The 27854-nt window shown below is 39.9% G+C and overlaps 1 protein-coding gene across 1 annotated transcript in view; it reads right to left on the minus strand.

Annotated features, from left to right (window-relative positions):
* Window positions 1–11587: 11587 nt before the first annotated feature.
* Window positions 11588–27854, minus strand: part of LOC128684051 (importin-9) — a 40584-nt gene continuing 24317 nt past the window's right edge. Inside the window, exon 5 of the mRNA XM_053770196.2 lies at window positions 11588–11818. Within this exon, the coding sequence (XP_053626171.1) occupies window positions 11603–11818 (216 nt within the window). The 3' untranslated portion in view covers window positions 11588–11602. The remainder of the gene's footprint in view (window positions 11819–27854) is intronic.

Below are 27854 nucleotides of genomic sequence, written 5' to 3' on the forward strand. Positions count from 1 at the left end.
TAGAATTAGGGGTGATATGATCGAGGTGTATAAATGGAAAACAGGAATAAATAAAGGGGATGTAAATAGCGTGCTGAAAATTTCCAGCCAAGACAGGACTTGCAGCAATGGTTTCAAGTTGGAAAAATTCAGATTCAGGAAGGATATAGGAAAGCACTGGTTTGGTAATGGAGTTGTGGATGAGTGGAACAAACTCCCGAGTACAGTTATTCAGGCTAAAATGTTGTGTAGCTTTAAAAATAGGTTAGATAACTACACGAGTGGGTGTGGGTGGGTGTGAGTTGGACCTGACTAGCTTGTGCTGCTGGGTTTGGTGCAGTGCTCCATCCTTGAGTGGAGATGACCAGACTGGGTGGGTCATTAGGCTAATCCAGGGTGGGGTCATTGGTCTAATCCAGGGGGGGGAGGGGGGCATGGTCCTGCTCTGCATGGGTCAGTAGGCCTGTTGCAGTGTTCCTTCTTTCTTATGTTCTTATGTTCCTGGAATATCTCGGAAGCAAGTTATTGACCTATTTCATGTTGTATCACAGTTAGTAATCAACGGAGTGAAAGGATTTTCACAGCAAACATAAAACCGAATGTTTTAATTTTAAGTGGTGATATTTTTCAAGTATCAGTAAGGGGCGCTTCCTCGATTAGCGATGAACTCGTTTACCAATGTGGTCTTAAGAACGGAACTCCATTGGTAAGTGAGCAGAGGTTGTACTGAATGCAGGTCATATCTAAGAATTGGGCCAGAAGTTAGCAAATAGGGTGTTAGAGATTCTTTCTATCAATATTCCATGGTGCTGCTGTGTCAGACAGGAAAAGTGTCATCTCGATTTTTTTTCTTTTAACACACTGAGGCAGGGTGACCCCCCAAAAAAGAAACACTTTCACCATTATTCACACTATCACTGTCTTTGCAAAGGTACATGGATACGACAGTTTAGATGTCCTTCTAAACAGCAAATACAGTGGAACCTTGTTTTTTGGCCACTGTGTTTGTCAGCTGGTGGAAATTTTGCTCTGTATTTTGGCCGTTGCCTTGTATATCGGTTATATTAGACACGTCAGCCTAGAAAGCTGCTGGTAGGTGAATCAGTCTTCCTTTGTTTGTCGACGAGTGAGCATACACACGTATTCAGCGCATTCATCAAAACATTTCCTTAAAATCCATTGTTTTTGGTGTTTTTTTACTAAGTGCGACTGTGAAATAAGTCACCACGGGTTGTATGGCAAAACCAAGTCAACAATTACTTCTATCCTGGCAAAGAACAAATCAAGGAAGCTGATGTGGCTTGTTTATTAAGTGGAAATGTGAAATAAGCCATCATGGGCAGGGAGTGTAACAGGCAGGCAGGGAGTGTAGCAGGCATGCAGGGAGTGTAACAGGCAGGCAGAGAGTGTAGCAGGCATGCAGGGAAGTAACCCCAGAGAGGGCTTTGATACCTGAAGTCCTTATGGAGGGGGATTCCCCTTCCAAACAATAATTCGTCCTCCCTCTCTCCGTAAGTCATAAGCCAAGAGTCTTCAATAAAGGTACGTAATAATGATTTAAATGTTTATTTTATTTAGTTCTCATTGTTTTGTGTATGTAAAACTATAATTAATCTTTAAAAATTGTATATTTTGTGAATATTTTTGGGTGTATGGAACAGATTAATTGCATTTACATTAATTCTCATAGGAAATATTGCTTCGAATTTAGGCCGACATTCTGGAACAGATTACAGAAGAAAAACAAGGTTCCACTGTATCCCAAATCCCTCCTTTAAAATGCAGTCCATCCTACCTCCAGGACTTAAGTCCAACTAACCAGTTTCCCTGAATCTAACAGCTTGTCAAGTCCTAAAAACTATTTGTCTCCACTCACTCCTCTCTAACATGCTCACACCTGCATGTTGTATGTCCAAGGCCCTTGCAGATCAATTTTACAGGCAATGAACCATTATCCTATTTCAGTTCATTTCAAAACCAAGCCCTACCTAAAGTATATTAACACCCCCTAGGATGCAATTAACAACAGTTAACCAACACGCAGGTACCTACTTACTGTAAAGTAAAAGGACACAAGAAAACCCTGCCATCACAAAGTCTCTCCTACTAATACTACACAAGCACATTACAGAGGATGAACATTGCAACAGGCCTTCTCTAATCCAGCCTCCAATAGAAATATTTGTCTAACCTATTTTTATGTTACCAAGCAATAGCTTTTATATCCTTTTACTCATGTGCAAGTTAATTGTTCCACCTTATTGTATTACTACTACTACAACTTGTATCACTACCACCACTAGTATTGCACCTCACTCTAAGCCTATATATACCCTCTGTGTCCATGTACTGTCTGTAAAGGCTTGACAAAGCTCTTGGAGAGCAAAACGTTGCCACAATAAAATGTCACATTAGTTGCACTTGTGTCCTTTTACTTTACATACTGTCGGTAATTCTACCAACATACTACACCTACTTTCTGCTAGGTGAACAGAGGCAGCAGGTATTAAGAAACATGTCCAACATTGCTACCCATGCCTGGGATCAAACCATGTACTCTCAGTATATAAGATGATTGCGCTACCAACCGAACCATGGCTAGAGGAGAGTGAGCGAATTGACTTACTATTTGCCTACAGTTATCAATAATGTCTTATTACTCTCTGCTCCAAAATACATTCATGGATAACCAGTTAACCTTTTGAGGGTCTGTGCCTTAGTTATACAGCTTTGAAGCCAGGGTCAGTGCCACATTTCTACAACATGAGCTCCGCTCACTCAGATAAGCTGTGAGCGGTAAATTTGGGCCTAGATATAAAAGAATGCATCTATGTAGTATGTCTGCACCATATGAAAAAGTCCTGCTGCACACAGTTAATACGAAAAAAATTGGCAATGTTTTCGGATTAAAACAGAGAATTTGCGATGTACTTCCATATTTTTATGGCTATATTCATGGCTTCTTGGTCTCATTTGATAGAATGGAAGATATATTACAAAAATAAAGATGACATTGATTGGCTTTAGGACTGAAAATATGCTCAAAGTAGTGGAAATGTTCGATTTTTGCGATGTTCAAGAATAAACAAATCACATCACACGTCCAATACAAGTCACCTGGTGGGTCTAATATGCGTTTACGAATGCGCTGATATTATTTATACAATTATTACAATACTGCACAACAATAACTCTTCTATTTCTTGGTGTGAATAAAAAATCAAAATGGAATTCATGTGTAAAGCCTGGGAATGTAACTAATGAACAGAAGAATTATTATTTTAGTGCCAGGAATGCCTGCACTGTTTATTCTGGACCTTATTTTGAAATTTGTGTGAAATTGGCCTAATTACCAATTTCTGATCACTTTATTGGGTAGTTGCAATAGTTGATTAGGTGGTTTCTTGTGCTCAATCGATAAAATAGAAGGCATACTAGCGAAATAGCTAAGAATTTGGTCAAACGGAGCAATGTAATTGGCCTAAAATAGGAGTCAAAATGGGCAAAATCGCTGATGCATGAACAACACTGATGCAGCAAAATTTGCATTAGCATAATTTTGTCAATTTTCCATCAAATTTTATACATTATTACCTTCAGAAAAAGATTCTCTACCATTACAAAAAAAAATAAAACGAAATAAAAATTCTTGGACCCTGTGGACAAGTTTCAGATTGGGGAGATGGGGGGGTGAAGTCTGGACCCCAAAAGGGTTAAAATGTTTGTACTGTGTTCATACGTGTGTGACAGTGTGTGTAAGTAACCCTCACAACTGTGAGGTAGTATGTTAATAAATAACAAAAAAAAGCACAATACTGTGACTGGAACGATACACAAATAACCCGCACATAAAAGAGAGGAGCTTACGACGACGTTTCGGTCCGACTTGGACCATTTACAAAGTCATACTAACAAGAAGTGGAGCAGGACGGCTATATATAGGCAGGAAGAGGTAGTGGTGGTGGTAGTAGTAGTGGTAGTAGTGGTAGTAGTGGTAGTAGTGGGGAACTAAGGAGGAAAAGCCAGTCAAATATAAAGTAAGGGGAGCTCTGCAAGGGAGCTAGGTTCCCATAGAGGGAGAGCAAGTGCACAGAGGTGGGAAGGGGAAGTGATGAAATAAATAATGAAGGAACAGAAACACGCGACAGAAGAAAGACAAAAAAGGAAAGAGGAAAGGGGAAGAGGGAGAAGAAGAAAAAAAAATGAGTAAACAGGTTAAGTCATGGGTGTTCTGAAGTTTGGAGCATTTTACAATGTAGTGGGAGAGGAAGGCATCTACAGAGACGAAGCCAGGACTAAGATTCATACAAGGAAAGTTGTGTATTAGAGAGGATTCAACAAGACGGCAACTGTTAAAGTTGGAAGTAGGGAAGACAGTTTTAGCAGAAGACCAGTCTATAGGATGGCTGTGATCTCTGACGTGACAGAAAAGAGCATTGTTAGTGTCGGCAAGCCTAACATTATTTTTGTGCTCCCTAAGTCTGTCAGAAAGAGATCGGCCAGTTTCTCCAAAGTATTGAAGAGGACAGGGGGAGCAAGAAATAGAGTAGACACCAGGAACATCTGTAGAGGGGGGAGAGGTATGAACGAGATTAGTGCGAAGAGTGTTAGTCTGGCGGAAAGTAAGCTTGATGTCTAAGAAACGGAGAGAATTGTTGAGATTAGAAAGACCGGAAATGTAGGGAAGGCAGAGGACAGAAGAGTTCCCAGGAGTAGAGAGTTTGGGAGAGAAGAAATTACATTTAGCTCGTGAGAAGGCAGAGTCTATGAAATGGGAAGGGTAGCCAAGACGGGAAAACGAATTATGAAGAGTGGAAATTTCTGCTGGAAGGAACTGAGGATCACAGATGCGGAGGGCATGGAGAAAGAGGGAGATAAGAACACTTTTCTTGACAGGGGAAGCATGATAGGAAAAGTAGTGAATGTACATGCCACTGTGCATAGGTTTTCGGTAAATGGAAGAGGAAAAACCTGTATCTGAGCGGTGGACATGGACATCAAGGAAAGGAAGCAAGGAATTAGATTCCCATTCAGCTTTAAACTTAATGGAAGGGGCAAGATTATTAAGAGCTTCAAGAAAAAGTTGGAAGAGATTGGAGTCATGAGGCCACAGAGCAAAGATGTCATCCACATAGAGTGAAGGTTGCACATCGATGGTAGGAAGAAGAACAGTCTCGAAGTATTCCATGTAAAGATTAGCAAGGACAGGAGAGAGAGAGGAGAGCCCATAGCGACACTGAAGGTTTGAGAATAATATTTCCCTTGGAAGGAAAAGGAATTAGAGTCCACACAGAGGCGGATAAGATCAAGAAAGACTTCAATAGGTATAGGGAGATGTAGAAACCCTTCAAGGGCCTTCTCTCTAAGGAAATCAAGGACATCATCAAGAGGGACATTGGTGAAGAGGGACTCAACGTCAAGACTAAGCATCTTACAGGTTGGGAGAGAGCGAACCCGTTCAATGAAGTCTTGAGAGTGACGGAGGTGGGCAGGAAAAAAAGTACCAAGAAAGGAAGTGAGGGTTTTGGCCAACCAAGAAGCAAGAGAATAAGAGACAGAACCTCTAGAGGATATGATAGGACGAAGAGGAATATCAGGTTTATGAGTTTTGGGAAGGCCATAGAAATAGGGAAGAGAGGGACAGATGACACGAAACCGTTCAACAAGGTCAAAGTCAGGAGGACAGAGGTCGGAGAGAGTCCTTAGTTTCTTGTTGAAAGTTCTTTTGATGCGATCAAGAGGGTTGGAAACGAGAGAAGTGTAGGTACGCAAGTCAGAGAACAAGACATCAGCTTTACAGAGGTAATCCTCGCGATCAAGGATAACTACCGAATTACCTTTGTCAGAAGATAGTATGACAATGTTAGTGTTAGATTTAAGAGAAGAAAGGGCAAGTTGGTAACAGCGCGGAAGGTGGTGATTCTTAGAAAACAGACTAACAAAAGCAGGAAGGAGAGCGCCACGAAAAGTGGACAAGTCAGGAAGATTACGGGAGCGAGATTGACGAAAGGAATCAAAAGAGCTAATCAAGGAAATACCAGCGCGAGGAGTAGGCGAAGTGGCAAAGGAAAGGCCAAAACCAAGAAGTTCAAGCTCATACTGAGAGAGTGAGACAGAAGACAAGTTAGTAACACAGTCAGTGAGGGAGAATTTAGACCAAGGGCTAGCTGAGATGAGACGAAGTTTATTCTGTAGTTTAGAAGAATGAATTTGTGAATTCAGGCGAGCAGTGTCAAACGCAATGGTAGAGAGAAGGTTAAAGAGATCTTGTGGTAGAGCCGCAAAGAGAGCACGCTGACGCTGATGGAAAGTAAAGAAGGCATCTTCAACCTGTGACTTAGTAGAAAGAATGAGCTGTTGAAGTAGGAGACAGGCATGATCAGGAAAGGAAGTGCCCAGTGGGTTGGGTTTCAGGAAGTGGGAGAAGGAAGGTGGCAGAACTTGTTCAGCAAGACAGTCACGTAGGAATCACCACCTTACGCACCGTTACCAACTTGCCCTTTCTTCTCTTAAATCTAACACTAACATTGTCATACTATCTTCTGACAAAGGTAATTCGGTTATCCTTGATCGCGAGGATTACCTCCGTAAAGCTGATGTCTTGCTCTCTGACTCGCGTACCTACACTCCTCTTGTTTCCAACCCTCGTGATCGCATCAAGAGAACTTTCAACAAGAAACTAAGGACTCTCTCCGACATCTGTCCTCCTGACTTTGACCTTGTTCAACGGTTTCGTGTCATCTGTCCCTCTCTTCCCTATTTCTATGGCCTTCCCAAAACTCATAAACCTGATACAGTGGACCCCCGCATAACGATCACCTCCAAATGCGACCAATTATGTAAGTGTATTTATGTAAGTGCGTTTGTACGTGTATGTTTGGGGGTCTGAAATGGACTAATCTACTTCACAATATTCCTTATGGGAACAAATTCGGTCAGTACTGGCACCTGAACATACTTCTGGAGTGAAAAAATATCGTTAACCGGGGGTCCACTGTATTCCTCTTCGTCCTATCATATCCTCTAGAGGTTCTGTCTTATTCTCTTGCTTCTTGGTTGGCCAAAACCCTCACTCCCTTTCTTGGTACTTTCTCTCCTGCCCACCTCCGTCACTCTCAAGACTTCATTGAACGGGTTCGCTCTCTCCCAACCTGTAAGATGCTTAGTCTTGACGTTGAGTCCCTCTTCACCAATGTCCCTCTTGATGATGTCCTTGATTTCCTTCGAGAGAAGGCCCTTGAAGGGTTCCTACATCTCCCTATACCTACTGAAGTCTTTCTTGATCTTATCTCTGTTTGGACTAATTCCTTTTCCTTCCAAGGAAAATATTATTCTCAAACCTTCGGTGTCGCTATGGGCTCTCCTCTCTCTCTCTCTCTCCTGTCCTTGCTAATCTTTACATGGAATACTTCGAGACTGTTCTTCTTCCTACCATCGATGTGCAACCTTCACTCTGGCTCCTCTATGTGGATGACATCTTTGCTCTGTGGCCTCATGACTCCAATCTCTTTCAACTTTGTCTTGAAGCTCTTAATAATCTTGCCCCTTCCATTAAGTTTAAAGCTGAATGGGAATCTAATTCCTTGCTTCCTTTCCTTGATGTCCATGTCCACCGCTCAGATACAGGTTTTTCCTTTTCCATTTACCGAAAACCTATGCACAGTGGCATGTATATTCACTACTTTTCCTATCATGCTTCCCCTGTCAAGAAAAGTGTTCTTATCTCCCTCTTTCTCCATGCCCTCCACATCTGTGATCCTCAGTTCCTTCCAGCAGAAATTTCCACTCTTCATAATTCGTTTTCCCGTCTTGGCTACCCTTCCCATTTCATAGACTCTGCCTTCTCACGAGCTAAACGTAATTTCTTCTCTCCCAAACTCTCTACTCCTGGGAACTCTTCTGTCCTCTGCCTTCCCTACATTTCTGGTCTTTCTAATCTCAACAATTCTCTCCGTCCCTTAGACATCAAGCTTACTTTCCGCCAGACTAACACTCTTCGCACTAATCTCGTTCATACCTCTCCCCCCTCTACAGATGTTCCTGGTGTCTACTCTATTTCTTGCTCCCCCTGTCCTCTTCAATTCTTTGGAGAAACTGGCCGATCTCTTTCTGACAGACTTAGGGAGCACAAAAATAATGTTAGGCTTGCCGACACTAACAATGCTCTTTTCTGTCAGGTCAGAGATCACAGCCATCTTATAAACTGGTCTTCTGCTAAAACTGTCTTCCCAACTTCCAACTTTAACAGTCACCGTCTTGTTGAATCCTCTCTAATACACAACTTTCCTTGTATGAATCTTAGTCCTGGCTTCGTCTCTGTAGATGCCTTCCTCTCCCACTACATTGTAAAATGCTCCAAACTTCAGAACACCCGTGACTTAACCTGATTACTCCTTTTTTTTTTTTTTTTTCTTCTCCCTCTTCCCCTCTCCTCTTTCCTTTTTTGTCTTTCCTCTGTCGCATGTTTCTGTTCCTTCATTATTTATTTCATCACTTCCCCTTCCCCCCACCTCTGTGCACTTGCTCTCCCTCTATGGGAACCTAGCTCCCTTGCAGTGCTCCCCTTTCTTTATATTTGACTGGCTCCTCCTCCTTAGTTCCCCACTACTACTACTACCACTACTACTACTACCACCACTACTGTTATAATAATAATTCTGGTAGCGGGGTGTGAATGATATACTTCTTCGGAGGCTTCTTACTTTATTGATAACTAGTGTTGGGTTACACAGGCTTGTGTGTTTGTGCCCATGGCCCGGGCAGGGCCATGCCCACGAGAGAGAGCTGGGAGGCCTTGTGTGTTGATGCCAGGCCGCTGTGTGAGTGAGGGCGAGGCAAGTCTGGGCATACTGAAGTGGCAAGGCCTATAGATGGCAGCACCTGAGTGGCGCGAAATATGAACTAAGCTGGCAGACAGCTACCTCCATCGGCACTAAACCGTTGTTCAGCAGAAGAATAGAAATAACACTACCTCTTCCTGCCTATATACAGTGGACCCCCGCATAGCGACTTTAATCCGTGCAAGAGAGCTCATTGTTATGCGAAATGGTCGGTACGCGAATGAATTTTCCCCATAAGAAATAATGGAAATCAAATTAATCCGTGCAAGACACCCAAAAGTATGAAAAAAAAATTTTACCACATGAAATATACATTTTCCTACACACAAAGAGAAGGATACATGCACAATAGTAGAGTAGTACATGCACAATATATACTGTGCATGTACTACTCTACTAAATGAAGAATAAATGCCACTTACCTTATTGAAGATGCAGCAATGACTGATGAGACACTGTGTCCTGGGAGTGCCTTTTCCTCCTGAGTACTGTAGGTCCTGTTTGGCATTTCCTTCCAGAACATGCCTTATCACACTGTGTATGCCACTACGATTCTTAAATCTCTCAAACCAACCTTTGCTGGCTTTAAATTCACCAATATGAGCACTAGTTCCAGGCATTTTTCCCTGTTCACCTGGGTGTTAGTCGACTGGTGTGGGTTGCATCCTGGGAGACAAGATTAAGGACCCCAATGGAAATAAGTTAGATGACACTGACTTTTTTGGGTTATCCTGGGTGGCAAATCCTCTGGGGTTAATTGTTTCTTGGTATTCTCAATAAGCCACACCAACAACGGTGCTACAGCAGCAGCAGCAGCAGCAGCAGCTGACAGTGATACAGCAGCAGCAGACGATGCTACAGCAGCAGCAGACGGTACTACAGCAGCAGCAGCAGCAGACGGTGGTACAGCAGCAGCAGACGATGCTACAGCAGCAGCAGACGGTGGTACAGCAGCAGCAGCAGACGATGCTACAGCAGCAGCAGACGATGCTACAGCAGCAGCAGCAGCAGCTGACAGTGCAGCAGCAGCTGACGGTGGTACAGCAGCAGCAGGAGCTGTACCACCAACAGTAGCGATGGTTGATTGGGGTTTATTATACAACCTGGCCAGCTCAGAGACACGCACTCCACTTTCATACTTATCAATGATCTTTTTCTTCATCTCTATTGTAATTCTCACCCTTATTGCTGTAGGGTTGGCACTAGAAGCTTTTTTGGGGCCCATGGTCACTTATTTTCCAGAAAAAATCACCAAAAACACTGTAATAATACGAAATGTTCCGATTGTATGCTTGGATGTTACCGCGGAGGCTGGCTGGTAAACAATGCCACCGGCGGAACATGTGAGGCTGGCTAAGGGCGCACATTGGACGCGTCTCGGACGAAGAGCGGTGAGCAGGTTTTTGGGCGGTATGCGAGGCAAAATTTTTGCGAAAAAAGCGAGCGGTATGCGGATTGTACGGTATGCAATGCGTATGGTATGCGGGGGTCCACTGTATAGCCGTCCTGCTCCACTTCTGGTTAGTGTGACTTTGTAAATGGTCCAAGTCAGACCGAAACGTCGTCGTAAGCTCCTCTCTTTTATGTGCGGGTTATTTGTGTAGGTAGTATGTTAGTTTTACTGCTTTTAAGCAAGTGTAATATTAATATTTCAAAAGTATCAGCTGGTATCTGCCACCTTTTCACCAAAACCAATACTATAAAAATAGCCACTACCCATTGGTACTGATACTTTGGTACACCACTGGATGTCTTTCAAAGTTATTTTGGTATCTTCCACTGGATCTGGCTAGTGCTTAACCTATCTCTAATGAGGATGAAAAATAGTAAGGACACCATGACTGTGCCTTGGAGAATAGATTTAGTAATGAAATTTGCTGAAGTTGTACAATAGCCACAGAGATGAAGAGCTGGGCAGCGTGCATCACCTTGGACTGCAGAAAAAGCATGATGCAAAAGTACACTCTTACTGGAGGAGTGTAGTTTTGTATCATGTACCCGAGCAACAAAGAGCAGAGAAAAAAATAAGGGATGACACAAATGGGAGCATGTAATGAATGGGATTCTGCAAGAATCAGTACCAGAACTGCTACTGTCCCTAGTGCATTTGAATACCCTGCCAGAGGGTGTCAAGTTGTGTGTATATTTACCAATATGTGGCTGCAGGGGTGTGTCTGTTGATGGTGTAAAACTAATGAGAAGAATAAGATCAGGAGAGGAAAGTGAAGAACTTCAAGAAAACCTCAAAAAAGTAAAAATATGGTCAGTCAAGTGGTATCTCAAGCTCAATCTAAACAAATGCAATGTCATGTGAATTGGAGAAGAGGGCAGAATGGACAGAGGGCAGACCAGACAAAGTACAGTACATGTGGGGGGAAAACTACATATATCAGAGCATAAAAGATGTGGGGTAAAAATAACACCATGCATACTACCAGTAATACACACACTGTATAATGTCAACAGCATGTACAATATTAGCAAACCTCAGAAGAGCATTCAGTAGTAAATACAGAATCTTTGGAACCTTATACATGACATACAATGGGCCAATCATGAAATAAAAAGAGAGAACAAGAACAAGAACAAAAAACAAAAACTCAAAACACAGTGATGCTGATCAAAGTGGTGTAAGAGGCAGGACCAGGGGCTGGGTCTTGCCCACAGAAAAACACAACTCTGAGTACAGCCCAAATGGGTCATTAAATATAACATTCTAACAATCTTTTCTATTTGTATTCAAGATGAAACTTAAGGAAAACTCTCAATTTGAAAAATACATTCTACATACCACTAAGAATTTCTTTCTTCAACCCAGAATCTGATGTAAAACCATCAGGTGTTTGTAGACCTTTGACAAGGGCTTGTGTAAATGCTGGAAGTGTGGGGTAGAGAAGTGTCTTAGCCAAGTTCCTGTTGTATTCCCCCATCATACAGATTAAGTTAGCTAGTGTGCTAAATATTTCTACTGCTCTGCCTCTTGTTCGAATTCCATATTTCTGAAGAAAAAGAAAATAATCATTCATGCTGAAAGAGAAAATTAAAATTACAATTATGTTAATAAATCATACTTAACAAATTATTAATGTAGAATAGACATGTACAGCAGAATAAAAAATAATTAAATGAATAAGAAACAATTAAACTGTTAAGAAAGAGGACTTTGCAGGAGAGTATTAGGATGGCTGTGACACAGAAGTACTGCAAGTTGACAAGGAGTGTGCACCAAAGACAAGAAAGTTTAAAGCATTTTTTATCAAAAAGTCATGCAGTACTTTTGACATACAGAGATAAATGGAAGGCCAAGAACTAGGAAAAAAGGCTGATAACAAGGTGGAAGAACATTTAGGATGAACAGAATATCAGCATGGAGAAGAGTGTGTGTGCACCACAATCATACTGTTGGAGATTTGAGTAAAAGGTTAAGTGTGATTATCTCCCAAACTATGGTATACAGGAGAGAGACAATTTACAAACATCCAAATAAACATCCGCACTTATAAATGGGGAGCACTGAAACTAGTCAACTTCTTATGAATGTCATCTGTGGAAACAATCACCCCTGTAAATTCTTTGGCTTCAATACTAGATGATTTCAATAATTCAACATTTTACTGAAGAACTAGTGAATCAATTCAATTTCCAATGTTTTCCTGACTTGATGACTTTCCCACACCTAAAGCTTTTTAGTCAGGTTATTATTTCTTATGAATGTCAATATTAACCAAACTAAACTGATAAAAGTAGGTCTCCTACTTAGTGTGCTAATGCACTCCTGAAAATTTTTCCAAATTTGAGTGTTGAGAACACAGAACCTATTTTCCCAGAGACACCCATGTAGTTAGTAATCGGAGATGATTTCATGGGCCATAATATTCCTGACCTAATTTCAATGATTTTTCCAAAACAAAACAAAAATTACCCAATGTTTCACCTTCAGTACTGTCCCTTTTTTTACAAATAGTATTAAAAATCATTTACTTAAATAATGTAAATACATTAAGTAACCAGAACAGAGCTACAAAACAGTATACTGTACAGATGTGCAGAGGCAGGCAGCAGATGAACTGTCTTCCTCTCTGGTGCTTTCACTGCACTATTCACTTCCACCCTTGCACACTGTATCAAACACAAGATTATACACATGCTCTCTCTCCATTTCCTCACACCTGTGGTTGAGTGTTGAGTAAGAGGAATGGGGGTGACAGCAGCTGGACTGCCTCCTCTCTATTTCCCCCCACACACTTCAGCTGTATCTAACACAAAACATACTCTCCACTTCCTCAATGTTGTGGATTCATATGATGTGTAAGGAATGGGGGCAATGTGTGTAGGGAAGAGCAGCAGCTACTCTCTCCCTATCTTTTGCCTCTCCTATTCACCACCACCCTCTCTTGAATCCAACTCAAGATTTTACGTATGCTTAACCCTTTCAGGGTCCAAGGCCCAAATCTGGAGTCACGCACCAGTGTCCAAGAATTTTCAAAAAAAAAATTTGTTATTTTTTCTTATGAAATCGTAGAGAATCTTTTTGTGAAGGTAATAAAACAAAAAGTACGAAATTTGGTGGAAAATTTACGAAATTATGCTCTCGCGAATTTTGATGTGTCAGCGACATTTACGAATCGGCGATTTTGCCGACTTTGACTCCGATTTTAGGCCAATTACATTATTCCAATCAACCAAATTCTTAGCTATTTCACTAGTATTACTTCTATTCTATCGATTGAGCACAAGAAATCGCCAAGTCAACTGTTTCAACTACAAAATAAAGTGATCGGAAATTGTTAATTTGGCCAATTTAACACAAAGTTCAAAATATTCCAATTTCAAAATAGGGTCCAGAATAAACAATGTAGACATTCCTGGCACTAAACTAACGTTTCCTCTGTTCATTAGTTATGTTTTGAGGCTTTACAAATAAATTCCATTTTGATTTTTTATTCACATAATGAATTTTTATTCACACCAAAAAATAGAAGATTTACTGTTATGCAATACTGTAATAATTGTATAAATATCATCACCATATTTGTGAATGTATATTAGACCCACCAGCTGACGTGTATTAGACGTGTGAGGTTGTTTGTTTACTCTTGAATATCGGCAAAAATTTAACATTTCCGCTACTTTGAGCTCAGTTTCAAGCCATTTCCAGTGCTAAAACCAATCAAAATCATCTCTATTTCTGTAATATGTCTTCCATTCTATCAAATGAGACCAAGAAATCGCAAATACAACTATAAAAAACATACGAAAAAACACTGCAAAGTCGCTGTTTTAATCGAAAAATCATGATTTAAGTTTTTTTCTCTCATTATACACAGTGTGCTGCAGGATCTGTTTTATGTGGTGCACACATACCACATAGATGTATTCTCTCATATCTAGGCCCAAATGTACCACTCACAGTTTATCAGAGTGAGCTGAGCTCATGGCGTAGATCTACGGTTTGGACACTCACCGTAAAGCCGTAGATCTACGGGACGGACCCTGAAAGGGTTAACAGTGAAGCAAGTAAGATAAGCAATTAATCAATAGGAAAAGGACAGCACGAAACTGACTCCTCCATTGTTGTTGGTGGTATATAGGGCTACTGCCTAACACCGCTGCCTCTGCTGCCACCTTCACCACCACTATGTAAAGCTCATCTTTCAGTGGCCCTTATACGTACACCCAACAACAAACACACCACCACTCGTGACATTCTTAATGCCATATTTTATTCATTCTAGAGTATATATCATGTTTCTATGTTATTAATATTGTTTCTTATGTCATATTAGATGAAGTATGCTAGATAAATAAGCCGTAGAGCTGATATTAGTGTCATATTGAAGGACTATCTTATCCTGTCTCTCAACACAATTCCTAATGTATGCCAGAAAAAGACCTCTCTGGAACACTTTTTTTGAGCAACAGGGGTGCAGTGACTCAAGCTGGTCCTAGTGGCATTAAGAAACAAAGAAGGTAAGTAACCCAGGATATGGACACGGTACCTGAAGTCTTTATGGAAGGGGATTCCCCTTCCAAACAACTGTAAACTCCATCCTCTCCCCTCCTCCCATCTTCCATACATCACCATGTCTTCAATAAAGGTAAGTGTGATGTTATTGTTTTATTCTTCATTTATCGTTGTTTTCTGTGTAGGTAAATGAACATCTTCCCCACCACCCACACCATACCATCTTCCCCACCACCCACACCATACCATCTTCCCCACCACCCACACCATACCATCTTCCCCACCACCCACACCATACCATCTTCCCCACCACCCACACCATTCTCCCCAACACCCACACTGTCTTCTCTTATCACTATCTGTTCCTGGTGTAAAGCCACGGTATATACTTCGATATGTACTCCTTCCCCTTCGAATAGCACGTGGCATACTACCAGAATGCATGTAGTCTCGTATAAATTGACACTTCACTGGAGAATATTCCTTTTCATTGTCGCTACTGGAATTGTAATCAAGAGCTTGGAAATCACAATCAGTATCACTATCATGGCCACTGCTCATATCCGAGTCCTGGACATGGGAAAATGTGAGTTCCTCTTTCGCCGTGAACATGAACAAGATGGCCCGGCACCAGAGGTGGAAGGTTGATGGTCGTCTGGGTTTTCAGCACTATTTCTGGTATCCTGGACATTGCTTTCGGTCACAAACTCCTCAAAACCATGTAATTCTTCTTCACTGACACTTCTATCTGTGTTAGAACTATCACTTGGGAAGAGAAGAATCCCAATTTGCCAGGGAGTGAGGTATTCCTTATCACTAGGCATGGTGAACAAGATGTACTGAATTAGCACTCCCACAATGCAGTGCCTCCCCGATTTTTTTTTTATACTGCGCACAATGACCACAAAGACCCATTCTCTCACATGCAGGCCTACCAACTTTCTTCCGCCAGATTTGAAGCAGCTAGAATTTTGGCATAGTATTACGGGACTGACACTGGCTTGCAAGCTGTAATATTATGAGACCGACAGTGAAAGGGTTAAAAATGCAGTGTTAGAATGCGGGGTAAAAGTTTGTGGCTATAGAAGGGTGGGTACAGGAGAAAAGAGGAGTGATTCATGGGATGATGAGGTGAAGGGTGCAATAAAAGAGAAAAAGGTCACTTATGAGAGGTTTTAACAAAGCAGAAGTGTTATAAGAAGGGTAGAGTATAAGGAAAGTAAAAGAAAGGTGAAGATTGTGGTAAGGGAGTGCAAAAGGAGAGCAAATGATAGAGTGGGTGGGGCACTGTTAACAAATTTTGCTGAAAATAAGAAAAAATTTTGGAGCGAGATAAACAGGTTAAGAAAGCCTAGGGAACGAATGGATTTGTCAGTTAAAAACAGAGCAGGGGAGTTAGTGGATAGCGAGTTGGAGGAATTCGAAAGATGGTAGGAATATTTTGAGTAACCCCTTTTCCCGTATAGCTTACTAAAAAGAAAAAGAAGAAAACCATCAAAGTGGGATGTATGAATGTGCATGGATGTTATGTGAATGATAAGAGAGATGATTGTGGATGTTATGAATGAAAAGAAACTGGATATCCTGGCTGTAAGTGAAACAAAGCTGAAGGAGGTAGGCGAGTTTCAGTGGGGGAGAAATAAATGGGATTAAGACAGGGGTTTCTAATAGGGTTAGAGCTAATGAAGGAGTAGCAATAATGTTGAAGGATAAGTTATGGCAGGAAAAGAGGAAATATAAATTTATAAATTTAAGGATTATATGCAGTAAAATCCCCATGGTTTACGGAGGAAGAATTCTGTTCCAATTCTCCATGGGGAAGTGGAACAGAATTCTTCCTCCGTAAGCCATGCATGTCGTAAGAGGTGACTAAAATGCTGGGAGCAAGGGGCTAGTAACCCCTTCTCCTGTACATATTACTAAATTTAAAAGGAGAAACTTTCGTTTTTCCTTTTGGGCCACCCCACCTCAGTGGGATACAGCTGGTACATTGAAAGAAGAAGAACATGCAGTAAAATAAGGGTTAGATGTGAACAGTGCATTATAACAAGTGTTTATGCACCTGGAGAAGAGAGAAGTTTAGAGGCGAGAGAGATTTTGGGAAATGTTGAGAGAGTGCATGGGGAGTTTTGAAACAAGTGAGAAAGTACTAATGGTTGGGGATTTAAATGCTAAAGTGGGTAAAAATGTTGTGGAGGGCATAGTAGGTAAATTTGTGGTGCCAGGGGTAAATGAAAATGAGGAGCCTTTAACTGAACTGTGTGTAAAAAGAGGTTTGGTAATAAATAATGCATATTTTATGAAAAAGAGGATAAATAAGTATACAAGGTATGATACAGCACGTAATGAAAGTAGTTTGTTAGAATATGTACAGTAGGGCCCCACTTATACGGCTGGTTAGGTTCCAGGCTACCGCCGTAAAGCGGAAACCGCCGTAAAGTGGAACACCCTTTTTTTCCACTTACAAATGCATACAAACACTAGATAACAAGTTTACACTAACATATATTAAGTTAGCAATAGAACCAGGCATCAAAAAACAATAAAAAAGTACAATACACACATAGTGCACTCATTACTTACCTTAAAATATTTATAGTCTTAATCTAGGGTGAGACAAGTAGTATTTATTGTAAGAAATCAAGAGTGGTATGTATGGTAGTCAGCCAGGCTACCATACCAGGCCACCCCACCCACACATACAATTCTATGATATTTAAGCATCCCAGAGCGATAAAATGTATATACAGTTCACTCATTACTTACCTTAAAATATAGGGTGAGATTAGTAGTATTGTAAAAAATCAAGTGTGGTATGTATGGTAGTCAGCCGGGCTACCATACCAGGCCAACCCACCTACACATAATATTCTATTACATTTAAGCATCCCAGAGCGATAAAATGTATATACAGTTCACTCATTACTTACCTTAAAATATTTGTAGTCTTAATGTAGGGTCAGGAGTAAGTAAATGAGATAAAACGAATAAATGAGAGAGAAAGAATGAGTGCAAGAGAGAGTACAGGCGCAGAGTTATGTAAACAAACCAGGCGAAGGTAAGTTTTGTAAACAAACAAAGTGTACACGTCTGGTTTGTGTACAAGTTACATTGTGTACATGTTGTCTCTACATTGATACGGTAGAATAAATAAAGAACACTCCCATTCTCATGTAACATCATTTTGAGAAGAAATGATGCTCTGAGTGAAGGCAATGGAAATAAGTCACTGACTTTTTTGGGTTATCCTAGGTTCTCTACACATGTTGTTATGTATGATAATCTATGTAACTGTATTTGTGTATACCTGAATAAACTTACTTACATACATATGAAAGGAATAATTTTCTACAGTTACCCCCAATAACACATTTTCTCTTATGTTAGATTAGAGAAAATGTTATTCTTGGCATCACTTGTACAAGTTATCTGGCTACCACATCTCATATTTATGTTTATTTATTCTATTGTAGAGTGTATTTATCATCTTTTTATGTTATGTATCGTGTTTATTATATAATTTTGAAAAAATATCATGGATGGATTAATGAAAATGTGTATATTAACGTAATATACAACATTTAATGAGACTCGGTGATTATTATTATTATTATTATTATCATTTCTAATATGGCGTCACTTGTGCAAGTCGTCTGCTACCACATCTCATATTTATGTTTATTTATTCTATTGTGGGGTGTATTTATCATCTTTTTATGTTATGTATCGTGTTTATTATATAATTTTGAAAAAATATCATAGATGGATTAAGGAAAATGTGTATTTAACGTAACATACGACATTTAAATGAGACTCGATGATTATTATCATCATTACTAATATGACGTCTGGAGACATAAGACACTCTTACTGATTTTAATGTGTACCTGCATGCCAGCACAGTATGTAAGTTTATTTAAGTACAGGTATACATAAATATAATTATCAGAGTATATATAAAATATGAAATAACTTTTAAAAACATTTGAAATTTTGGAGTTTCCAGACAAAATGGAGAGAGTGCTTACTGAGCTCACGAAGAATGTAAACAAACAGGGTGGGGCGCGGTGACCGTATTAGAAAGTCAGGTGGGGGGAGCCGTATAGCGAGTTTTGGTCATAATTTGAAATGACCGTATTAGCGGAACGCCGTAAAGTGAAACGCCGTAAAGTGGGGCCCTGCTGTATTGGTGGATAAAAGGTTGATGCATAGGCTTCAGGATGTACATGTTTATAGAGGGGCAACGGATATATCCGACCATTATTTACTTGTAGCTACAGTTAGAGTAAGAGGTAGATGGGACATAAGGAAAATGGCAACAGCAAGTGAGAGAGAGATGAAAGAGTATAAACTAAGGGAGGAGGAAGTTACGGTGAGATACAAGCAACTATTGGCAGACAGGTGGACTAATGCAAGTATGAGTAGTGGGGGGGGGGGGGTTAAAGAGGGTTGGCATAGTTTTAAAAATGCAGTATTAGAATGTGGGGCAGAAGTTTGCGGCTATAGGAGGGTGGGTGCAGCAGGAGGAAAGAGGAGTGATTGGTGGAATGATGAAGTAAAGGGTGTGATAAAAGAGAAAAAGGTAGCTTATGAGAAGTTTTTACAAAGCAGAAGTGTTGTAAGAAAAGCAGAGTATATGGAGAGTAAAAGAAAGGTGAACAGAGTTATGAAAGGGTGCAAAAGGATAGTTAATGATAGAGTGGGAGAGGCACTGTCAAGGAATTTTGCAGAATATAAGAAAAAATTTTGGAGTGAGATAAACAAGTTAACCCCTTCAGGGTCCAAGGCCAAAATCTGAAGTGGTGCCCAAGTGTCCAAGAATTTTCAAAAAAAAAAATTCTTTTTTCTTATGAAATGGTAGAGAATCTTTTCGTGAAGGTAATAAAACAAAAAGTATGAAATTTGATGGAAAATTGACAAAACTATGCTCTCGCGAATTTTGATGTGTCAGCGATATTTACGAATCGGCGATTTTGCCGACTTTGACTCCCATTTTAGGCCAATTACATTATTCCAGTCGACCAAATTCTTAGCTATTTCACTAGTATTACTTCTATTCTATCGATTGAGCACAAGAAATCGCCAAGTCAACTGTTTCAACTACAAAATAAAGGGATCGTAAATTGGTAATTTAGCCAATTTAACACAAAGTTCAAAATATTCCAATTTCAAAACACGGTCCAGAATAAACAATGTAGGTATTCCTGGCATTAAACTAACATTTCCTCTGTTCATTAGTTACGTTTTGAGGCTTTACAAATAAATTCCATTTTGATTTTTTATTCACAATGAATTTTTATTCACACCAAAAAATAGATTTACTATTATGCAATATTGTAATAATTGTATAAATATCAACACCACATTTGTGAATGTATATTAGACCCACCAGCTGGCGTGTATTAGACATGTGAGGTCGTTTGTTTACTCTTGAACATCGGCAAAAATTTAACATTTCCGCAACTTTGAGCTCAGTTTCAAGCCATTTCCAGTGCTAAAACCAATCAAAAATCATCTCTATTTCTGTAATATGTCTTCCATTCTATCAAATGAGACCAAGATATCGCAAATACAACTATAAAAAACATACGAAAAAACACTGCAAAGTCGCTGTTTTAATCGAAAATCATGGTTTCAGTTTTTTCTCTCATTGTACACAGTGTGCAGCAGGATTTGTTTTATGTGGTGCACACATATCACAGATGTATTCTCTCATATCTAGGCCCAAATGTACCACTCACAGTTTATCAGAGTGAGCTGAGCTCATGGCGTAGATCTACGGTTTGGACCCTGAACGTAAAGCCGTAGATCTATGGGACGGACCCTGAAAGGGTTAAGAAAGCCTAGGGAACAAATGGCTTTGTCAGTTAAAAACAGAGCAGGGGAGTTAGTAGATGGGGAGCTAGTGGTATTGGGTAGATGGCAGGAATATTTTGAGGAACTTTTAAATGTCGATGAAAGGGAGGCGGTAATTTCATGCACTGGCCAGGGAAGGGGGGGTTATAACATCTTTCAGGAGTGAAGAAGAGCAGGATTTGAGTGTGGGGGAGGTGTATAAAGCAGCTGAAACTGACAGGATCAAGACAGAAATGTTAAAAGCAGGGAGGAGGGATATAGTGTTGAAGTAGTTGGTATTTTTGTTTAATAAATGTATGAAAGAGGGGAATGTACCTAGGGATTGGCAGAGAGCATGTATAGCTCCTTTATACAAAGGAAAGGGGGACACAAGAGATCGTAAAAATTAAAGAGGAGTAAGTGTACGGTAGGGTTATTATTGAAAGAATTAGAGGTAAGACAGAGAGTACGACTGCAGATGAGGAAGGAGGCTTTAGAGTGGGCAGGGAATGTGTAGAACAAGTGTTTACAGTGAAGCATATATGTGAACAGCATTTATATAAAGGTAGGGAAGTTTTCATTGCATTTATGGATTTAGAAATGGCATATGATAGAGTGGATAGGGGAGCAATGTGGCAGATGTTGCAAGTGGATGGAATAGGTGGTAAGTTACTAAATGTTGTAGAGTTTTTATGAGTTTTTATGAGTACTGGTAATGGGAAATACAATGCATGCACTTTAAAGGAGGGGTTTGGGATATTGGAAGTTTGGAGGGATATGTTTTACATGCCTCTAAACTGTTGTATCTGTGTATCTCTGCAAAGACAGTGATTATGTATGAGTGAGGTGAAAGAGTTGAATGATGATGAAAGTATTTTCTTTTTGGGGATCTTTCTTTTTGGGTCACCCTGCCTCGGTGGGAGACAGCCGACTTGTTGAAAAAAAAAAAAAAGTGAGGCTCGGGTTAGGGTGTGTAGGAGATTGTGAGATTACTTCCCAGTAAAAGTAGGTCTTAGACAGGGATGTGTAATGTCACCATGGTTGTTTAATATATTTATAGGTGGGGCTGTAAAAGAACTAAATGCTAGGGTGTTGGGGAGAGGGGTGGGATTAAATTATGAGAAATCAAATACAAAATGGGAATTGACACAGTTACTTTTTGCTGATATTGCTGTGCTTATGGGAGATTGTAAAGAAAAGTTTCAAAGGTTAGTGGACGAGTTTGGGAGGGTGTGTAAGGGTAGAAAGTTGAAAGCGAATATAGGTAAGAGTAAGGTGATGAGGGTATCAAACAATTTAGATAAAAGAAAAACTGAGTATCACATTGGAGAGGGAAAGTATGAATGAAGTGAATTTTTTTCAGATATTTGGGAGCTGACTTGTCAACGGATAGGTTTATGAAGAGTGAGGATAACCACAGAATTGATGAAAGAAAAAAGGTGAGTTGTGCGTTGAGGTATCTGTGGAGACAAAAAACCTTATCTATGGAGGCAAAGAAGAGAATGTACGAAAGTACAGTGGTACGAACACTCTTGTATGGGTGTGAAGCTCGAGCTGTAAATGCTGCAGCGAGGAGGCTGGAGGCAGTGGAGATGTCCTGTCTAAGGGCAATGTGTGGTGTAAATATTATGCAGAGAATTCAAAGTGTGAAAATTGGGAGGTGTGGGGTCACTAAAAGTATCAGTTAGAAGGCTGAAGAGGGGCTGCTGAGGAAGTTTAGTCATTTAGAGAGAATGGAACAAAGTAGAATGACTTGGAGAACGCATAAATCTGTAGGGTAAGAAAGGCGGAGTAGGGGTCATCCTCAAAAAGGTTGGAGGGAGGAGGTAAAGGTGGTTTCATGGGCGAGGGGCTTGGATTTCCAGCAAGCATGCACGAGTGTGTTAGATAGGAGTAAATGGAGATCGGTTTTTGGGACCTGACGAGATGTTGGAGTGTGAGCAGGGTAATATTTTGTGAAGGGATTCAGAGAAAATGGTCAGCTGGACTCAAGTCCTGAAAATGAGAAGTACAATGCCTTTAAAGGAGGGGTCTCGGATATTAGCAGTTTGGAGTGACTATCTCAACAGTCATACCCGGGCGCCTCTGCAAAGACAGTGATTAATGAGTGATGGTGAAAGTGTTGGCTGATAATGAAAGTTTTTCTTTCTTTTTGGATTTTTCTTTCTTTTGGGTCACCCTGCCTTGATGGGAGATGGCTGACATGTTAAAAAAGGTGTTAAATATTTGCAATGATCAAAACTGTGGATCAATGCTCCACCAATATCCTAGGTTAGAACATTATGTGAAGGACCCAAAGATATAAAACCAATGATTTATGCCAATAGGAGTGCAACCCTCTACAATTTTATAGGGATGCCTGTATGAGCATTGCAAACAATGAAATTTTTTTTTTCCACCAAATTCATTCATACTTTGTCTATGTTGATTTCTGTGCATGCTTCAACCGCTGATAAGTAGTTGAGACTGGCCAACAACTACAGATTTATTGATGTTATTACAGCTGCTTTTAAAAATGAATTATAACAAATATTTCCTTCTCTATTTCTTCAATGCAGTAGGGCCCCACTTACACGGCAGGTTAGGTTCCAGGCTATCACTGGAAAGCAGACGTCACCGGAATGCAGAATGCCATTTTTTTAATATAAATGCATAAAAATGCCACACAACAAGTTTACACTAACTTATATTAAGTTAGTAATAGAACTAGGCACTAAAAAACAAAATAAAAAAAAGTTAAATACATACACAGTACATTCGTTACTTTAAAATATTTGTAGTCTTAATGTAGGGCAAGAGGTGAGTAGTACTTATTTGTAGAAAGTCAGGTGTAGGCAGCCCTGGCTCCCAGTCCCAAACTTAAACAATATTTAACCCTTTGACTGTCACAATCCCAATTCTGAAACTGTCTCCCTGTGTCGCAAAATATTCGAAAAAAAAAAAAATTTTCTTATGAAATGATAGAGAATCTTTTCCCGATGGCAATGACAACAAAAGTACGAAATTTGATGGAAAACTTGCACAAAGTTAGCGATCTCAGCGATATATATGCATCGGTGAGTTCGCCCACTTTGAGCCCTATTTTCGGCCAATTTCATTGTTTCAGTCGACCAAACTCATAGCTATTTCTTTAGAACTCCATTTGTTCTATCGACTGAGTACAAGAAACCACGCATTTACTGATTTTAACTACCCAATAAAGTGGTCAGAAATCGGCAATTTGGCCAATTTCACAAATTAGAAAAGATGCTAATTTCAAAATAGGGTCCAGAATAAACAATGCAGACATTCTTGGCACTAAAATAACTTTCTCTGTTCATTAGTCATGTCTCCAGACCCCTCTTATATTACTCTTGCTTTCTGTTTTGAATATTTATTCACACAAAAATAGATTTACTGTTATGCAGACTACCACATTATTGTAAAAATGGAATAAATAATATCAGTGCACTTGTGAAAGAATATTAGACTCGCCAGTTGACGTGTATTGGACACGTGGCGTGATTTGTTTACTCTTGAACATTGGCAAAAATCAAACATCTAAGCTACTTTGAGCTCGATTTCATGGTCATTTTCATCATGAAACTAATCAAAATCATCTCTACTTCTGTAATATGCCTCCTATTCTATCAAATGAGACCAAGAAAACGAGAATACAATCATAAATACTATACGAAAATACACCTCAAAGTCAGTGGTTTAATCCAAAAACACTGAGTTCTTTTTTTTTTCCCATTATGCACTGCGTGCTGCAGGACTGTTTTTATACTGAGCACACTGACCACACAGACCCATTCTCTCACATGTGGGCCTACCAACTTTCTCCCACCTGATTTGAAGCTGCTAGAATTTAGGCATATTAATACATCAGAAACACTGGCACGTAAAACATACTGTATATGTACGGCCGAAACAGTCAAAGGGTTAAAGCAGCCCAGACAGATAAAATACTGTACACATACAGTACACTCATTATTTACCTGAAAATATGTGTAGTCTTAATGTAGGATGAGAGATGAGTAGTATTTATTTGTAGAAAGTCAGTGTAGGTAGCCGGTAGGTGTAGCCCACCTGAGCTACACTCACCGGCTACCTACACTGCAGCCCAGAGCCATATTATTGCCATCGACATACCTTATTCACTGAATTTAACCGTTTCTAACAACTACCTTTAGATGTCATCATAAACGAAGGGAGAAGTAATGAATAATTCGTGCCGAGATTTATAAATAAAAGCGGAGTGGGGGAGTGACTAGGCCAAATGCAGATTCATACGTGTCAACTTTTAGTTCATTCACGTCCGTTTGTAAGAGTTCGTAAAAGTTTTATCTCAATATTTTTTTATTATAATAATAATTACCTCACAAAACAAATACTCTTATATTGTGTACAAGTTAGATACACAAATAACCCACACATAGAAGAGATGAGCTTATGACGATGTTTCGGTTCGACTTGGACCATTTGTGTATCGGGTTACAGTGGACCGCCGGTTTACGATCAGCTTCCAATGCGACCAATTATGTAAGTGTATTTATGTAAGTGCGTTTGTATGTGTATGTTTGGGGGTCTGAAATGGACTAATCTAATTCACAATATTCCTTATGGGAACAAATTCGGTCAGTACTGGCACCTGAACATACTTCTGGAATGAAATAATATCGTAAACCGGGGGTCCACTGTATTTGTGTATCATTACAATCACAGTATTGTGCCTTTTTTGTTATTTATGTACAAGTTAGTACAGAATAAACAAACAGCAACACTCCCATTCTCATGCAACACCATTTTTAGAGTGAAGGACATCATTATTACTATTATCATAATAAAAAAAGAAGTGCTAAACCCACAAGGGTCATGAATTGCTCTACATAGAGTGAAAGCATACAAAAGGAATATTTTTCTACAGTTATCCCCAAGTGTTTGACCAGAGGAAACGTAATTCTTCCGACACTCCTACAAAGCCGGTTTGTAAGCATCTTATATTTATGTCAAAATTTATTCTGTGGGTGTATCATGTTTACATGCTATGTAACGTATTTCTTACATAATTTTGAAGAAAATATCATTGATGGATTATATTAACGTAAAATAAGACTAAATTTAATGTGCCTAAGAGATTATTATGTAGTATTACTATGGCATCATGAGTAGAGAGACTCTTAGTGATTTTAATGTGTACCTGCATGCCAGCACAGTGTGTAATTATATCTAGGTACAAGTAAACACAAGTATAATTATCAGAGGACATATAAAATACACAATAACTTTAAAACACTTGAAATTTTGGATAGTTTTCAGACATGATAGATGTGCTCACGGAGAATGCAAACAAACTGGGTGGGGCGTGCCATATTTGAAAGACCACTCACCGCATAGCAAATTTTGGTCATAATCTGAAATTGCCATATTAGTGGAAAGCCATAAGGCGAAACACCGTAAAGCGGGGCCCTACTGTATAAGCATTAATATTTCTGCATGTTCATTTTATACACAAGTGAAGGCTTGCATTCATTTGGTAGAGAAATTGATCAAGAACTAGAGATTCAACATTTATTGCTGGTCATTGCACTGCATCCAGTACAAATCAGCTCACTTTCCCTCACACACAACATGCAATAACCCTCACCACTCCTTCCTCCATCATACCCAGACAAATAATACCCTCACCATACAAGTAAAAGGGTGTAGAGTACACACATACAGTGGACCCTCCCTTTCCTTTGGCCTCTATTTTTGCTCATTTCCGTCATCACTTATGTTTTCTGTAAAATTATTGGCCCCGATTTCGTTGTTTTCCTCCGTTCTCGTCAGTGGTACGGTAAAAATACTGGCTCTGTTTCCAGTGCTTTCCTCCATTCTCGTTGGTGGTACGGTACATGTCCAAGTGTGCCGTGCACACAACCTCCCACACACTCATTCTGAAGAGGCAGTGTTGCTTTGTTTATGGGCGAGTGAACATTATCCTGCGAGGCCATAGGAAACATTTCTTAATAATTCATTGTTTTTTGCACTTGTTTATTTTGTGTGACTGCTAAATAAGCCACCATGGGCCCAAAGAAAGCTGCTAGTGCCAGCCCATTGATAAAGGTGAGAAACACGATAGAATTCAAGAAAAAACTCATAGCAAAGTACCAAAGTGATTCAGTGATTCTACGATAATAAAGCAGGAGTCGATAAAAGCTATAGCACCAGCCAGCGATAAAGTGTAGCATTAACAGTGTAGCAAGTAAGTTAAGCGATAGAAAAAGGACAACACGAAACTGACTCCTCCAATGTTACTCGAGATACATAGGGCCACTGACAAACATACGCCGCCCTGCCTATCTTCCAACACCCTAAACCAATGCCAGCATCTCCAAGGTACAGTAATTGTAAATACATGTATTTCTTATTTACAGTATAAATCTTTCTTATTTATAAATTAAAGTGTAAATATTTCTTATTTATTAATTACGTCCACTGTTTGTGTGAATAGTTTTGGTGGCTCCTGCTGCCACCTCCACTACACTATTATGTACAGCTTCTCTCAGTGGCCCTTATAAACCCACCACCACCACCACTTACTCCTCACATATGTAATGACATTTTATTCATTCTAGAGTATACAGTGGACCCTCGGGTAACGGAAGCATCGTCTAACGCCAAAATCAGATAGCAGCGCGTTTTTGTGTCAAAATATTGGCTCGGCTAACGTACAAGAACTCGATTAAGGGCATTCGTCCCGAACGTGTCCGCCTGTCCGCCCGGCCAGTGCCTGAGCCACCCTGCCTTCAGCTAGTGTGCCAGTGTTTACAAGCCAGTGTGGACTATTCCACATGTATATGTGATACATTTTGCATTATTCCACTGCTTTTAGTGCTTGTAACTGCTAAATGAGCCACCATGGCCCAAAGAAAGCGGCTTCTGCCAACCCTGTGGTAAAAAGGGTGAGAAATACTATTGAATTAAAGAAAGAGATAATCGCAAAGTATGAAAGTGGAGTGCATGTCTCTGAGTTGGCCAGGTTATATAACAAACCCCATTCAACCATCACTACTATCTTGGCCAACAAAAAGGCAATCAAGGAAGCTGTTTTTGCGAAAGGTGCAAGTATGCTTACAAAACAGAGATTGCAAATCCTCGAAGATGTGGAGAGACTGTTATTGGTGTGGATAAACGAGAAACAATTATCAGGAGATAGTGTTTCTCAGTCAATATGTGAAAAGGCATGATGATCTAATTAAGAAAATGCC

Source organism: Cherax quadricarinatus, chromosome 2, assembly GCF_038502225.1.
Source record: "Cherax quadricarinatus isolate ZL_2023a chromosome 2, ASM3850222v1, whole genome shotgun sequence".
Taxonomy (NCBI): Eukaryota; Metazoa; Arthropoda; class Malacostraca; order Decapoda; family Parastacidae; genus Cherax; species Cherax quadricarinatus.